The 17752-nt window shown below is 35.5% G+C and overlaps 1 protein-coding gene across 1 annotated transcript in view; it reads right to left on the reverse strand.

Annotated features, from left to right (window-relative positions):
• ATR (ATR serine/threonine kinase) overlaps positions 1–17752 on the reverse strand; it is a 165966-nt gene that overhangs the window by 89352 nt on the left and 58862 nt on the right. The window contains exons 19-24 of the mRNA XM_008158576.2: positions 16134–16277; positions 12656–12749; positions 11566–11691; positions 4166–4372; positions 2980–3093; positions 7–122 (exon numbers count right to left, since the gene is read on the reverse strand). Of these exons, the coding sequence (XP_008156798.2) occupies positions 7–122; positions 2980–3093; positions 4166–4372; positions 11566–11691; positions 12656–12749; positions 16134–16277 (801 nt within the window). The remainder of the gene's footprint in view (positions 1–6; positions 123–2979; positions 3094–4165; positions 4373–11565; positions 11692–12655; positions 12750–16133; positions 16278–17752) is intronic.

Consider the following 17752-nt stretch of genomic DNA (forward strand, 5'->3'; position numbering starts at 1 on the left):
ACAAACCTAGTATTTAGATGAGGTTCCAATATTTCCCGAACATGCTCAGGAAATTTCCTCCACAATTGGTGACCTGGGCTGTCGGTTGGCATCTCTCTACAGTCATAAATCGAAAGTAACTCCTACAAATGAATATTTTACATTTTTAAATCCATCCCCAGTAAAGCAGGTAAACCTTTAGATTCATCAATATTCCACATACGATAGTTATAAATATACACAGAAAGATACACAAAATTATAAAATGGGGTTATGAACCTGTTTAGGACATTTATTTCAATGCTTAGAACCATTTAGATGACTTACTCAAGGTCACAAAGCTGTGATAGTACTTGTACATGCAGTTTGTGTTTTATATATAATATGTACTAAAATATAAGATTGAGAGGTATTTGGAAGAAAAAAATTGAAATTTCCTATATTTGCAAAAGTATAATTCTTAGAATTTAACCATTTTTAAAAATTTTGCTTGTGCCGAAACCGGCTTGGCTCAGTGGATAGAGCGTCGGCCTGCGGACTGAAAGGTCCCAGGTTCGATTCCGGTCAAGGGCATGTACCTTGGTTGCGGGCACATCCCCAGTACAGGGTGTGCAAGAGGCAGCTGGTCGATGTTTCTCTCTCATCGATGTTTCTAGCTCTCTATCCCTCTCTATCCCTCTCTCTTCCTCACTGTAATAAATCAATAAAATATTTTTAAAAAAAAATTTTGCTTGTTATATATTTATTTATTTTTAATTCTATCACCATTTTTGAATTCTAATGAAAGCAACTAATAATCCACAATAATTCAAAAATTCAAGATATCTCATAGTCTAGATATAAAATATTGAGCTTAAAATTTGGAAAATAAGATGCAAATGTTAAAGACCAATTTACTATTCAAGCCCAGGAATTAAATGATTATATTTTATCTTCCTGAAAATAAAATCATTGGGATTTTATACATGAAGAAAAAATCTTTGTCTCTAATATCAATCTTCAAAATAAGACAAATATGTTAGTGTTTTGTATCTTCCATCAGATATTACTCTTTCTTTCCAACTCCATTAAAAATGACCATATGCATAGCTTTTTCCTAATACTTAAAAATATAAGCATTATATAGCAAAACATACTTAATAATTATATTTAGTATTTTTAAATTAAAGGAAATATGTGAAAAGTCCAAATATAGACACATCCAAAACTCACTTTCATTTAACTTTAAAGTGTTATAAAAATTTTATTTGAAGCCAACTTTCTCTTATGTTTGGCAAAGTTGACAGACTTACTAATTCTCTGACTTTCTGGTTTCAGGACCATTTACACTGAAAAATGCTAGTATACTTACAATTGCAGACCTTGCCTCATATTTCATTGAGAAAACAGAAGCAATCAGCAGAGACCTCTACAACTTCTATCTTCTTATCTACCCAACTTGCCAATATCAGTATCAGTGCCCACATGCTCTTTTTCTCTTGTTACTACAGAAGGATTGTTTTTGTTGTTAATTAAGGTTACTTATCCCTCTTACTTCTATACTACATTCCATCTCTCTTTACCTACGTAAAATAGCATTACATTATCCCTACATCACTTTACTCCCCTCTGCTAAAGTGTTCCCAAGCAACAACATACTGTTATTCCCCCACCTTTACTCATATTTCCTCTCCAGCCATTCTCATTCTTCTAAACTCAAGAGTTCCTGTAATTTCTATAATTCCCCTCTTCCCATATGTTCTTAAAAATACTCTAACAAGGCTTTCTATACTCCACTGAAACTGCTCTAATCAAGGTCATCAACGACCTCTATGTTACAATAGCCAAGTCAATTGTCAATCATGTAATCAGCATTTAATACAGTGAATCACTCCATACTTCTCGAAACACTCCCTTGTCTTCCAAAGGACTACGTTATTCTACTTTATTGGCAATTCCTTCTCAGTTTTAATTGTTCCCTCTTCTTCCCACTGACCTCTCCTTCTCCAGATCTCAATTACTATCTATCTATTTTCCCTCTCTTGATCATCTCATCCAGAATCATAGTTTTAAGTACCATATCTATAATAATAAAGCTCCAAATACTTATCTGTAATGGAGACCTCTCACCATGAATGCTAGACCTGCATATCTAACAAAACAAAAAAACCTTCTAATTGAAAATATATATATACCATGAAAAAAGAAAGCGACATCAAATATTTATTACATGTATGGTAGACAAAGGGTTAATTTACATTATATCCAAATAGGTCTTAAATATCAATAAAAAATAGACCAATTACCAAGAGAAAAATGGGAAAAGAGATAGAGAAAATTCATTAAAAAGCAATAAATATATAAAGGATGTTATACCTCTCTCCTGATTAAATGAAAATTAAAATAAAACGGTACCATTTTTCAACTGTCACACTGGTAAAAATTTTAAATTTTGATAAAAAACATTTGTCAAGGGAATAGAAACTGGTAAAATTTTATTTTAATAAAGCTCTGTACTTGCTCTGAGACATTTTAATTTCTGGGTATTTATATTATTAACATATTTACTCAAAGTGCTCAAAAATATAAGTATGTTCTCTCAATCATTTTTTGTAAAAGCAAAACATTAAATGTAATCTAAATGTGTTAAATAAATTTCTTAAATAAACGTATATTCATAATGAATACTAAGTCACTGAAAAAAAATGAATTGTACTGATATGGAAATTATCCAAGACAGACTGTTAAACACAAAGGAAAATAAAGTTACAGAATATAATAAGTAATATGATCTTCTTCTTTGGTGGAGAAAATATACATATTTACACAGAGATAATTTTTCAAAATACTTATAATAATCTGTTGAGTGTGTATACTTCTGTACTCTGAACTTTTTATTATGAACTTGTATTATTTTAATAACAAAAATAATAGTTAAAAAATAAGAGTTTCCAAAGTACAGAAAAATTTCTTACTAAAAACCAGTAACATAAAGTCAGCAATGACTATATGCACTCTTACTTGAATGGCATACGCAGCAGAATCTTGAGCTCGACTATTATCTGCATATGCAAGGTAAGCTCTTGTCAGTTCCATCAATAATCCATAGGCAAAACTCAAATCTTCTACTCCAGTCTCAATAAAAACAAGAAAAAAATCAAGGATAATTTGCATAAATTTTTCTAAACTGTATTATATCTTCCATGGTGAATTTTTCTTAGAAAAGGAAAGAATAGTAAGGTTAAACTAAGTTTGGTGGTAAGGCTAAAATATAATCTGTAGTGACGTTAAATCTAAGGCTTTTAAGGCTATTTATGTGATAGACTAGTGGCCCTGCATGTGCCCGAGTAGCTCACTGCTGCTTGCCTCAGCTGTGCGCTTGCCCACCGCCACCACAGCTCTCCCAGGCTCATAGCTCACTGCCCCGCCCTCTTGTAGCTCTCAGCGGCTTGTAGCTCGCTGCCCTGCCCTCCTGGTGATCAGTCCTTATGCGTCACGGCATAACAACCATTTGTATATTACCTCTTTATTATATAGGATTAGAATCATTCAACTTTCATATAACTCCAACTATTTGTGGGTTTTGTCTTTTTAACCCTTAGAAAGAAAGTTGTAAATATGTCATTTCCTGGAGAAGCTCCAAAAAATAATGTGTACCAGTATGTTAAAAGTTCAGTTTAATTTCATTTTATAGGATTTTGCAGTCATTTGACCACAGAAACCTTTTATACATATACTCTTAGAACACTCTGGGAAATTAGTTTCCCATGGAAACACTCAGCAATAGTGTATAAATAGTAATATTTAGGTAATTAACACCTTATTGTTACTGGTTATATTGATGACCAGTCACAATATAACTTGTGTCTGCACTTAGATTAATTTAAGAAATTTTAAGGTCTGAAAGCAATGTACGGTTTTAAAATTACTTAAATTAATGTAAGTGCAGACACAAATTATCTTATGACCAGTCGGCAAGGTGTTAAGTTTTAAGTATTTGTCAAAAATAAATTAGGAAGCTTATTTAAAAGAACACAGCACACTAAACTGGGCTCAAACTTTATTTTTAATAAAGTCAGAAGTTACCTAAATTGCCTAGTCTAGATCAAGTTCGCTAAGAATAAACCGAATAGTTCTTTGTAAGTGGAACATAGAAACCCAATAGGGCAGAGAACTCTTCTTATCATTCCAAATTACCATTACTTACCACAAATGTAAAATCTTTTCCTTGGGTTTCCGTTGTTGAAAAATCTAGTCGACCTGGATCTATTGCCCCCAACTCCCCTAAACATTCCCCACAGAGCAACCGGGCTTGAGAGTTTGCATCTTGGCAACCTTTCAAAAGCACTGTCACCAGCTGTGAGATAACAGGTTCCACTGTCTCACTATCTGTTGCATATTTTATTAGTTTTTCCTAAAATAAAAAGAGAAAGTTTATACATAGTTTTTACAAAGAAGTGTATTTTCCTAACGAGAAAACTTTAAAAGATTAAGGAATATCTGACATAAATATTACAAAATTAAATTCTCATATCTGTAGTCTTTTTAGCTAGTTTTTCATGAGTTCACATAATATAGTTCACAATATGTTCCATATTAGAATCATTAAGTGTTTGAAATTTTTAATCATTAACCCATTAAATAGTTACTATTATTACATCAGCATAACTGAGTTTTATTACATCAGCATAAAAAAATAACTAAGACAGTTCTTATCCTGAGTTCACAACCTAATGGGAAATAGACATGTAAACAAATAATTAAAATATCATATGATCTGTACAATAATAAATATATTTACAAGGTGAAGAAGATGAAAAAGAACTCAGGATAGTCAACAGATATTTCAGCAAATAAATCAAGGAGGAATAGCTATTAGTTAAAATGAGAAGACTGAAAAGTATATAAAAAACTATTAGAGAGGGGAAAAAAGATAGGGGAAAAGGTTATGTGAAAGTGATTTTTTAAAAAGAGGTAGGAAGAAAGATTAAAAACATGTTGGTTCAAATAATCCTTTGTCATCTATCTCTGTAGGATGCTGTTAACAAGAAATTATTCTAAAACCAGTTAAAGGTTAGATATTGTACTTGTGTAACTACTTTGGATACTTCATTTATATAATTTTCTTTCTAGCAAAAGTCAAGCATATATGAGCATCTCAAATTCTATGTTAAAACTGTGATTCAAATTAGAGTATTACATTTCAAAAGAAAAAAGACATTTTATCTCACCTGGAATCTTCAATATGCAATCACTTAAACAATATCACAAGTTAATTCGGAAATAAATACACAAAAAGAGGAACCAATAATCAATAATAAGAAAATATAAAAATTAGACATTTATTCACTTATTAAAATTAGAAAACAGAAAAATAATACTTTAGTTGACAAAGATAAATGCACTTCATACTCAAGATAAATTATGAAACACTAAATAAAAGATGATTTAAATGATATATAGTGAAATACTACTCAACCATAAGAAAAGATGAAGTACTGCCATTTGTGACAACATGGATGGATCCTGAGAATATCATGCTAAGCAAAGTAAGTCAGAAAAAAAGTCAAGAACCGTATAATTTCACACATACGTGGGATATAAAACTGAAAATAACAGATGAACAAATAAGACAAACAAACTCAGACTCAGACAACAATATAGTAGTTACCAAAGGGAAGGAGAGTGGGGATTAGTAAGGGGAAAATGGGGGTCAAATATATGGTGACTGAAGGAGATTTAACTCTGCGTGATAAACACAATGCAATATACAGACAATGTATTATAGAATTGTACACTGAAATCAAGTAACTTCAGTAACCATTGTCACACCAAAAAATTTAATTAAAAATTATATATCCTATCTAATAAAAGAGTAATATGCTAATTGACCATCACTCCAAGACACAAGATGGCCGCCCCCATGTGGTCAAAGATGGCTGCCCCATGTGGACACAAAGTGGCCACCACAAGATGGCCTGCAGGGGAGGGCAGTTGTGGGGAGTTAGGGGTGACCAGGCCAGCAGAGGAGGGCAGTTGGGGGTGACCAGGCCGGCAGAGGAGGGAAGTTGACGGAGACCAGGCCAACAAGAAAGGGCAGTTGGGGAGGACCCAGGCCTGCAGGGGAGGGCAGTTGCGGGGGGGACCATGCCTGCACAGGGGAGGGAATTTGGGGGGAGCAGGCCTGCAGGGGAGGGCAGTTCTGGGCAATGAGGCAAGCAGAGAGGGCAGTTAGGGGTGACCAGGCCAGCAGAGAAGGGCAGTTGGCAAAGACCAGGCCAGCAGAGGAAGGCATTTGGGGGTGACCAGGCCGGCAGAGGAAGGCAGTTGGGGGAGACCAGGCCAACAAGGGAGGGCAGTTGGGGGGACCCAGACCTGCAGGGGAGGGCAGTTGCGGGGGGACCAGGCCTGCACAGGGGAGGGAATTTGTAGAAAAAGTGTGGCAGTTCTGGCTTTTCCCTAAGAGTATAAGAAATCTCCTTGAGTTCTCAGCTTTAGCCATTTATATCTAAGAGGTGATGATCAATATGAATTTTCATTTACACCATGACCATGTCTAATGCTTAGAAATAATCTGAACTGCCAAGAGGAGAGATCCTTTGCTAGTCATACATCCCTATATTAAACTTAAAAGCTTGAGTTCCATTGACACATGAGGCCGTGCAATTCAGTAATTTTTATTACCACGTCTGAAAAACATGTTATAACTATCACCTACCTGAAATGTCATGTTCTAAAATTCCAAAATTATGTTCAGCAATAGATCTGAGTTAGAAACCATTTTAGATGGACTCTCCACTCACTATCACATATATGCTTGCCTCTGTCCATTCCAGGTGGACAGTTCTTTGGACACCTCGTATCCTGTCATCCCGTTCTTTTAGGTCACATTGTTAGCTATAACTTTTATGCTGCCTTTTTTCCAACGCTGCAGATTTCTACCAAAACAAAAGTCCTCTAAGTCCCCTCAAATTTATTAATCTGATCATAATTTTGCTTTTAACATAAATAAAAAGATGGATTTTTGTGAGTGACACAAAATGCATATTTAAACATCATTTTATTTGTTTTGATTTAATGTTCTTTTGCTTTTTGTAATCAGAAGCAGCAAGTTTTCTAGGCAATAGATTATTTCAACTAAAGCTGTTATAAGAAAAATGTAGGTATGGAAAGCCTACCAAGAGGTACAAATAAACATTAGTTCCTCCATTAAGGTAATATTCAAGTAAGAGCTCAAGAGTGATTGTGGAGGGGAAGACTGCTTTCTCTATAAGATGGCCCTTGATAACATGCTCCTACATGATGTCTCCCTGACTCTGTGGTAGAAGTCAAGCCTTGCCTCTTTGTGAATTTTATTATATGCACATTGGTGGGCAACCAACTGAATTCTTCATCCCCAAAAGAAGGAAAATTTGCCTACACAGAATAATAAAAACTGATCTCTCTCTTCTACTAAGTCTTAAAACTTGAAGACAATAACTTCTTTAATCTAAATTCTGCAGGTAGAAAAGTAAAATAGAGATATCTATAATGTTTCAAATTTCACTACAGCAGAGGTTGTAACAAAGTTAAAAAGTGTCATTTTAGTCATTGCAGAAATGAGCATTTTATTGCACCCTAAAATGGTTTTTGAGAAAAAAATTATAGCATGGTAAAGCCAGTTATGTAATACAGACTGACTATATAGAGAATTGACTTGAGATATGTAAAGAGCCTATTTTTAGATGCCATGTAATCTTAATTTTTGATAAATAAGTGACATCTGTATTTCTTGGAATTTGTGTGCCAAGAATGGTGAAAATGTAGTTTTAAACACACATAGGTAGGCAGCTTGACATACATGTGAAGACATGTTGACATAACTAAAACCAACGGACTTAAAGGTAATCATTTAATCTAACATTTAGAATTAAGTAGAAGTTTTAAAATAATGATTTAGAGATTTCAAAAAGATAGAAAAACATATATCGTCATTCTATGAATGAAAAACTGATTGTTTCACTCTGGCTAGGTAGCTCAGTGGTTAGAGTGTCATCCCAATACACCAAGGTTGCAGGTTCGATCACCAGTCAGGTCACACATAAGAATCAACCAATGAATGCATAAATCAAGTGGAACAACAGATACATGCCTCTTTCTTTATCCACCCCCCGCCCCATTCCTCTCTCTCTCTGTCTCTGTCTCTCTCTCAAATGAATCTATCAAGCCCTTTCCAGTTTGGCTCTGTGGATAGAGCGTTGGCCTGTGGACTGAAGGGTCCCCGGTTCGATTCCAGTCAAGGGCACATGCCCATGTTGCAGGCTTGATCCCCAATAGGGGTGTGTTTTTCTCTCTCCCCTCCTCCCTCCCTCTCCTTTCCTCTCTGAAATCAATAAAAAAATATTTAAAAACTGATTTTCTATCATTATTTAGACCACATTTTGGTTTTAAAGTACTCCCAATACATTTATTAACTAATTAAGTTAGACTTAGCCATACAAAGTGGCAGTGTAGACCTGAGCTATTTGATGGTTTCAGTTCAACAAAAATGAGGAACCAAGCCTCTGAGCAGCTTCATCCCATAACCCACACTTCCCTTGCTTCTGGTATAGAAACATATTAAGTGAAACCAATAAATATATTGGTCCTGTCTAGCTCTGCTGAATGGAGGCAGACTCAGAATAAATCTAGCTGAAATGAGGAGCCAGAGATATGTAAATATACAAAGTAGCTCAGTCTCCAACTTAACTTATATTAATCAATTTACAAACATCCTACCTAATAAAATAGTAATATGCAAATTGACCACACCTACGCTACGCCCAAGCCACGCCCACCAGCCAAAACCACGCCCACCAGCCAATCAGGGTGAGTATGCAAATTACCCAACAAAGATGGCGGTTAATTTGCATATGCAGAGGGAGGGAGGAGTGAAGACTGAAGACAACTTAGAAGGAAGACGGAAGAAAAGCGGAAAGCAAGATGGCTGCCAGAGGGAAAGCCCCGGCGGGGCAGGGCGGAGTGGGGTGGAGCGGGGTGGGTGGCGGCAGCGCGCGCGGGTGCAGGCGCGGCTGCCACAACAGCAGCGGCAGCGCATGCGGCCGCTTGCAGGATTTTTCCTGCAAATGGGCTACTAGTTCATATTATAATTGTCCTTTGTTAGATAGGATGTCAACTAGATTCAGGAATACATCGTTTGCAGTGATTGGGTTTAGAATTGAGAATTTTAAGAACTTCCAACACTGTACTAAAACATTTCAATAAAATCATGCTGCTTCTTTCAAAAAAAGAAACTAGAGGACCTTTAAGTATGGAATCCAGGTCGAAGTTTGGGGCAAGGGTAAGCAGAGTAGTTTTAATATAGTTTAGAGCAGTGGTCGGCAAACTCATTAGTCAACAGAGCCAAATATCAACAGTACAATGATTGAAATTTCTTTTGAGAGCCAAATTTTTTAAACTTAAACTATATAGGTAGGTACATTGTTAGTAGCTTAATTAGGGTACTCCTAAGCTGGCCTTTGCTAAAAACTCAAGGGGCCAAAGAGCCGCATGTGGCTCACAAGCCGCAGTTTGCCGACCACTGGTATAGGGCGAAGAATGAGGCTATAACATTGACAATATACACTGAGTGGCCAGATTATTATGATCTCTGAACGCATAATAATCTGGCCACTCAGAGTGTGTGTGTGTGTGTGTGTGTGTGTGTGTGTGTGTGTGTGTATGTGTGTGTGTTAGAGGCCCGGTGCATGAAATTCGTGCATGGGTGGGTCAGGCCAGCCTGGCCAGGGGGAGGGGACATGGGCGGTCCAGCCTGCCTGCTGGTCAAACTCTTGGTCAAGGGGACAATTTGCATATTAACCTTTTATTATATAGGATATACACTGAGTGGCCAGATTATTATTTGTTCAGAGATCATAATAATCTGGCCACTCAGTGTAGAAATACATGTAGATAGATATAGATATATTTGTGGGGGGTTTTTTTGTTAATCCTCACTCAAGGATATTTTCCCACTGCTTTTTTTTAAAAAGTATATTTTATTGATTTTTTACAGAGAAGAAGGGATAGGGATAGAAAGTTAGAAACATCAATGAGAGAGAAACATCGATCAGCTGCCTCCTGCACACCCTCTAATGAGGATGTGCCTGCAACCAAGGTACATGCCCTTGACTGGAATCGAACCCGGGACCCTTCAGTCCACAGGCCGACACTCTATCCACTGAGCCAAATCGGTCAGGGCCCCACTGCTTTTTTAGATAGTTAAAGGGAGAAAGGAAGGGGAAAGGAGAGGGCGGGGAGGGGAGGGAGAAAGGGAAACATCAATGTGAGAGAGAGATACGTCGAATGGTTGCCTCCCACATGAGGGAATGAACCTGCAACCCCAGGTACATGCCCTTGACTGGGAATTGAACCCAAGACCCTATGATGCTGGGGCTGACACTCTAACCACTGAGAAACACCGACTAGGGCCAACACTGATAATACAGGACCAAAGTTAATATGACATAAGTCACACACTCAAGGAGATTCAAAGCTCTTCACCTATGGTAGGGCCATCTCCACATTGGCTGCTCCCCACATTGTTTATATAAGTTCACTGACCCAGAAGCAGGTACTCGTAACCATCATGTATATCTTTTTCCTAAATAAATGCTTCCATCATGAAAACAAGCATAACACTAACTCATGAGGGTTTTAAGACTCTCATATCATATGGATTAATTAATATGCAAAATTAAGTACCTCAGTTAAATTTTTCCATTTTATATTTATAGTGATCTGGCATTTTAAATTCAGTTCTCACTATCATCAAGGTTAGGGATAATCTACATTATATTGACAAGGAAAAAGATAAAGTTCACCAGCCCCAGGAAAAAATAAATTTAAAAATTTAGCTTCATCAAAACTAATAAAGTTAATTCAGTCAAAATGTAAAGTGGCAAAATCACTAAAATTTTACTAGTATATGACAGGAATCTATAGGAAATTATATGAGAAGTCTCACATAAGCTGCTACTTTTAAAAAACATGCATCCTTACTCAGAAAGATGCAGGACCTACCATATAACCATCAAATCATGGCCTTTCAAACAAAAAAACCTTTGCAAAGCACTGATATTCAGTCTTAAAGGACACCACATGGATTGCCAATTCTAAATCAGATACAGTAGGTCCTCGGGTTACGTCGGAGATCCGTTCCTATGGCGCGACGTACTACACTTTTCGATTTTCGCCGTAAGTCGGAACCCACCTACATAAGCACCTACGTCACTCACATGGAGCACATACACAGCAGTAATGAAGTGAAACAATAAAAAAAAAATTTTAAAGAAAGATAACAATTCCTGACCTTTACTTGTGGCAAATAAATAATAAAAAACATAAAGCACATATGTACATACGTCAAAATGACGAAACATTTTTTTACATAAATAAATAAGAGATGGCGACGTAACCATGAAACGACGTACGTAATCTGAGGACTGTCTATAATATAATCTAGATAAAATTAAAATCACTGTTTTCAATGAACCTACTGAACTGCAAGCAATTACGCCAATCTGTCATCTTGTCTTTAAACTTCCAAACTTTCTTTTTTATAGCCTTTTTAATTGTATCTTAGGATACCTGATTTTTATACAAGGTTTCCTTCAAGCTTGTAAGTGCATGAATACGAACGTCTACATTTTCATGTTGGATTGCTTTCATCGATAGCTGCAGAGTTGTCTGAAGATCAGTACTCTCAGAGGTTTCCTACATAAAGAGCAGAGAGGTGTACATCTAATCCATTAACCACTTTAGGAACAGTGGAAGGCCTTGAGTCCCTAGAGCTATCATTAAAGTAGCTAAGTTACCCCTACTAAAAGCAGTTTTAAAATATAATTTCAATCTCTTCCCTTGGATAGTATGTCATTTTAAGCAATTCTCAGGGAAAGGGATTTCATTCTATCATCTTTAAAGCTGGAGAAAATACATTTTTCCAATGACATAGAAATTTACTTATCTAAAATAAATCCTCTTCTTGGTAAGAAATACAAGTTTCCCCTTACTTACAAAGGGCTACATTATAGCTTTGAGCAAAGTCTATAGATTATGCAAATAATTCACCCCTTCCTTACTCCGACTACTAATTTTCTTAAAACTATCATGAATTACCTTTTAAAGGAGAAATAAAGTCTGCAGAACCTATCATGGGGTCTGTAGTAAATACCTCTGCCACTTTGACCCAAGGTCAGGTATTCCACTTTCTGCCCTAAAATTCTATGGAATCACCACTAATAATTTTACAAATCCAAGTTCACTGGACTTCAAGATGATGGATTAATAGATTATTCCCCTTCTAAAGCTCAGAAATCAGTCAGACCTGAATTTCCACACTATACTTTATAGAACAACATTATTAGAATCCCACAGCTTTTCTTTCTTTACCCAGGGCATGCAGCCATGGTAGCTTCTTTTGGGGGTTATATGTAGGACATATTGGCCTAGGTAGTAAAGGTTCTCTGTTCTATCTAATGCTACTACATCTTTTATCTAAATGCTAAAACTTTCTTCCAAAAATCATGAATTTATGACAGAATTATCTAGTCACCAGGAATTAGCCATTAGAATATGACTATATTTTGGCTAGGTATGAATATAAAGAATCTTTTTCAATGTACTGGAATTTGGGAATAATTTTGTATCACTGATCGAAATCATACAAAAAAATAATTACCTTTCTGTATTCCTGTAGAACTGCTTTTATCTTCTTTAATTCTAGATGGTCAGGTAAAAAATATATTTCATGAAGAAAATCTTGTACAGCATCCCTAATTGTCAGTTGGAAGAAAAAGAATTATTTGCAAAGAGAATGCACACTAAAAATATATAAAAAGAGGCTGAAATTAAGGCCAACTTAACACACATTTAAAAGTGCTAGTTAATTACTGACATTCAGGGTATTCTTCCTAACCGTGTCTAGGGATGCTCAGCTAATTAAGAGTGGCAAATCATCAAACCTAAGAAAAAAAACCCGTGGCAGTCTGTGAATAAACTATATTTTTGGTATACACACTCATGTATAGTAACTTCCTCTTCAATTTGGGCTTGGTGTGTGACCTGCTTTAACAAACAAAATGTGGCAGAAGAGATTCTGTGCCAGTTTGAAGACTAAGTGTTAAAAAAGTCTTACAGCTTCTGGCTGTGTTTGTGCTCAAAAGAATCCTGAGTCACCACAGAAGAGGTCTGGCCACCAACAAGGCTACATGGACAAAAGATTCTGAGGTTACATGAAAAAAGGAGAGGCCCAGCCAAGTCTAGCAGAAGACTGACTGCTGTCATACCAATGACTATTTGCAAGACCAGCCAAAGAGTCAACCAACTGAACCCAGCCCAGACTGCAAAATTATGAATAAATAAAAATGCTCATTGTTTTAGGAAGCTATGTTTTGGAGTGTTTTGTAATGCAGCAACAAATAGCCAAACTCTCATTTAGAATTTTAGAGACTATTTAAAATAATTCCTATTGACACAAATAATTTTTAATTTGCTTCAAATAAATACTCTAATATTTCTGGGTCCAAATAAAGTGTTTCTAAATTCTGGTCTCACATAACTCAATAAATTCAAGTAAAGAAAAATAAATAAATAGTAATTTCTCATCTTCATTAACTCATGCAACAAATATGCATTAAATTAAGTAACTACTATGTGCTACTATGTGCTAGACACTGAGTTTGTAACAATAAAGAAAGCTGAAATAATTTCCTCACTCAAGGAGCTTAAGATCTTCTATCTAGCACTGAATAAAATAGAATTTTTTAATGATAGAGAAATGATTCCTCTATGATAAAGATATACTATTTGTATGATAATATAAAAAGTATTTAAAAAGTGGTCTGCCTACTCAAGAAGGCAAATAATCCTTTCCAATAATATTTACAGGGTAAAATAAGATTGTTGTTAAGAGTATTAAATTTGACAGTAAAATAGTAGTCAAGTTTTCAGGCTAATTTAAATTGGCTAATTGAAATAAGCAAATATTCTAGAAAAATTAATTGTACTGGACAAAAAACTGTTCCTAAAGTGTTAACTAAAATTTTTATTAGTAGTTCATCTCATGGTAAAATTGCATAACATGTAATAAACCTAAAGCAGTCATATTTTAGTGCAAAAAATTAAAATTTAAAAGCTATCAAGACTACAGTATAAAATTTCCAAAAGCCTCCTAATATTTAACTCAAAAAAGGGGGGATAGTAGAAGAATATCATATAAGGAAAAGTATCCTGTAAGTAAATTACATCTAGAAAATTTTTACTTTAGAAAATTAACTTTCATTTGTAATGCTAACAGCAAGACACCCATGTAAAACATACATGGTGTCAAAACAAGCCAGAGGAAAATTGTTTGGGCAAAAAATGAAAAAGGATCCCAAGTCAAATTTATAGAAAAGATTCCTTTATTAACTTTTGGTCGAGAATATGTTTGTATATTTTCAGAAAACAACTCTGAGACCATGTGGATTCCTGCAACAGAGAAGAATTGACAGGACCACTCCAGCCATGAAGACAGAAGAGAAACAGTACAGAGATGGAAGACACTGACGATGCTTGCCATACCAGCAGTTAGCAGCTGGGCGTCACTGCAGGTTGCCCAGGACCAAACCAGAAAGGGTCGGACCTGCATTACCACCATTTGTCCACCATCCAGAACTGAAATATCATGGCTGACATGTACACATAAGGAACTGTTTGACATTAAAATCTGGACTCAAAAGAACTGTTGGCCCAGAAAGAAACTCACTACAGACTGATTCATTTGCCTCTCAGCATAACCATTTTGGCTTGTCTCGTTTTCGGTTTTTTAAGTGTATTTCTAGTAGGACATGGTCTCACTCATCTAGGGGAAATGATGAACAACATAGACTGATGAACAAGAACAGACCCAGAGACAAGGAAGCATGGATCAGACTGTCGGGCCTCAGAGGGAGGGTAGGGGAGAGTGGGGATAAGGGGGAGAGATCAACCAAAGGACTTGTATGCATGCATATGAGCCTAACCAGTGGTCACGGACAACATGGGGGAGGGGGCATGCATTAGGAGGGGTTTGGGATGAGAATGGGGGGATGAGGACAAATATGTGATACCTTAATCAATAAAGAAATTTTAAAAAATAAATAAAATAAAATAAAAAGTGGTCTGGATCAGTGATTATGCAGTTCTATAATGTACAAAATATAAAAAATAAAAATTTTTAACTTAAATAAACTACATTAGCCTTTCCTTCTGTATTTTCAGAAATTTTCATTAATTATTTACAGTAACATTGGACAATTTCTAGAAATAATGGGAGTAGCAATTACATGAATAAGTAGGTAAATAAGTAATACTTAAATCCTAACTTTTCAGAAGCAAATGAACACACCAGTAAGTGGGAAAATGAAAAAAAATTGAAATGTATGGGACAAAATTCTGGGCTAAAAGGCAGCCTGAGTGAGGAATAAAAATGGAAAGGAATAATGTGTGTTCTTGCAATGACAATTGAAAAGAAAATTAAAAATAAACAATCTGGAATTATTACAGCCTGTCTATTTTGGAAAATCTTGAGAAATTATTTTAAGAAGTATGATATTGTAAGATTTTGGAAAGCCATGAATGTCAAAATAAGCAATTTAGAATCTGTCGATTAGGAAATGGAGAACCACAAAATGTCTCTGCATGTTATAAAGTTCTAGATAAAGAAATGCTTTTAAATATGGCCAATATAAAGAAATGTAATAAAAGCTTAAAGGAAGGGAGACTGTTTTGAAATTTAATCTAATGAAGTAGTAAGAGTTTCAACTGAGATAAGCTATAGAAAGTAATGAATATCCCTCTTAACTTTCTCATGCTACTCAATTATATGCCTTTCGACTGTGAGAAGAAAGGTAAAGTTAGCCTCACCTTTTTCAAAATTGATGAAAAATAATTCAGTTGCTGACCTACTAATTAATAAATTTAAAATATACTTATAATGGAAACCATGTCACAACTGAAATAGCCATCTGTTCAATATGTATTGTCTTAAAATATATCAATATACTTGTTACTGATGAACTCTAAATTAAACAGAATATAAACATTTCTACATTAATAATAATAATCCTAATACCTTGAGACATAAAGATACAGTAATAAAAAGTTGCTACATTTGTTATCAATTTCAGTTACAATACCTGTTTTCAATGATAAGATAGTGAAATATAGCTGCAGTTTCCTTAGGCTGGATGTGTATGAGAGGCAACAAAGCTACTATCACATGACTGAGAAGGGAGCCTAGATAAGCATGATCCAGGCAACGAACAAAGCAGTCCCAAGCTCTGTGGAAAAATAACAACAAACAACAAAAAGTAAAAGTTAAAGGTCACATTACAATATTTTTATTATTTGTAAAGCTCCATCAATGACTTATTAGCTAAACAAACAATAGTACATGCAAGTAATAAAATTACAAGGTAACTGTACAAATGGAGTAAAGTTCAGTAGTGTATACTCAAATAATCTATGAAGTAAAAAAAGCAAGGTAAAAAACAGTACTTATAATATGCTACCTTTTGATGAAGAATTAATATAAAAATATATGTGTGTTGCTTATAATTTTAGAAAGGGGGTGGGGATTATACAAAAGTTAATAAAAATAGATACTGCAGGCTTCAAGAATGGAAGCTAGATTCTCTGTGTAACTTACAACAAATTTGAATTTGGGACAGTGTAAATGTGTTATATGATATTGAAATTAAATAAAAAATAAAAGCAATCTCTAAAAATGTTAAGCAAACTGAAATAAATTAACCTAACAAAATCATTAGTGGTACCTGCATTCAGAAAAGAGTTACTTCACATGACTTCAAAACATATTATGACTGTACATCTACAGTAAGTTATAGTGTAAGTACATATAGAGCCTCCAAGAAGCTTAAACTGCACTCAGCAGTCTAACTGCAGCAGTAGTATTTAAATTAGATTAGCAATCAACCAAACCCTATAAATCTCAATGGCCTGAAAGTAGTGTGGGTAGGGGACTTAATGGGTAAATATAAGAAATACTTAAGGGGCTAAACTAAACAACTAAATGTTTGACATGTGTACCTTATATGGATTCTGATCCCAACAAACCAACGTTTTGGGGAAAAACCTCTTTGAGACAATTGAGGAAATCTAAATATAGACTGAGTTCAGATGATATTAAGGAGTTCCTACTACTTAGTATAATTCATGATGGTTACATTTGAGGTATTTACAAGTACAATTATGTGGTACTGGGTTTTCTTTAAAACATTCCAACTAACAATAAAATAGCGGAGGTGGAAGAGTGTAACAGACAAGAGGCCCGAGGCATGAAATTCGTGCAAGGGTAGGCCACTGCAGCTCAGGCCGCCTCGGCTGCTGCCTCGCAGCCCCAACCGCCTCGGCCGGCCCTCGCACACCCAGCTTCATCCGGAAGGTGGTCCGGACAGTCATTCCGCTGTTCGGTCAATTTGCATATTACGCTTTTATTATTATAGACTAGAGGACTGATACATGAAATTTGTGTAAGAGTAGGCCTTCCTTCCCCTGGCTGCTGGCACCAGCTTCCCTCTGGCACCAAGGACCCGGGCTTCCCTTGCAGCCCAGGCTTCATCCAGAAGGACATCCAGTATAATTAGCATATTACACTTTTATTATTATAGATAAGCAATGTTGACAACTGCTGAGGTTGAGAAACAGATATATAGAGAGATTCACTATATTATTCTGTTTCAGTATTTACAACATTTCACAGTAAAATCTTTTTAAAGAAGTAAACACATTCCCT

The sequence above is a fragment of the Eptesicus fuscus genome, chromosome 9, assembly GCF_027574615.1.
Source record: "Eptesicus fuscus isolate TK198812 chromosome 9, DD_ASM_mEF_20220401, whole genome shotgun sequence".
NCBI classification, from domain to species: domain Eukaryota; kingdom Metazoa; phylum Chordata; class Mammalia; order Chiroptera; family Vespertilionidae; genus Eptesicus; species Eptesicus fuscus.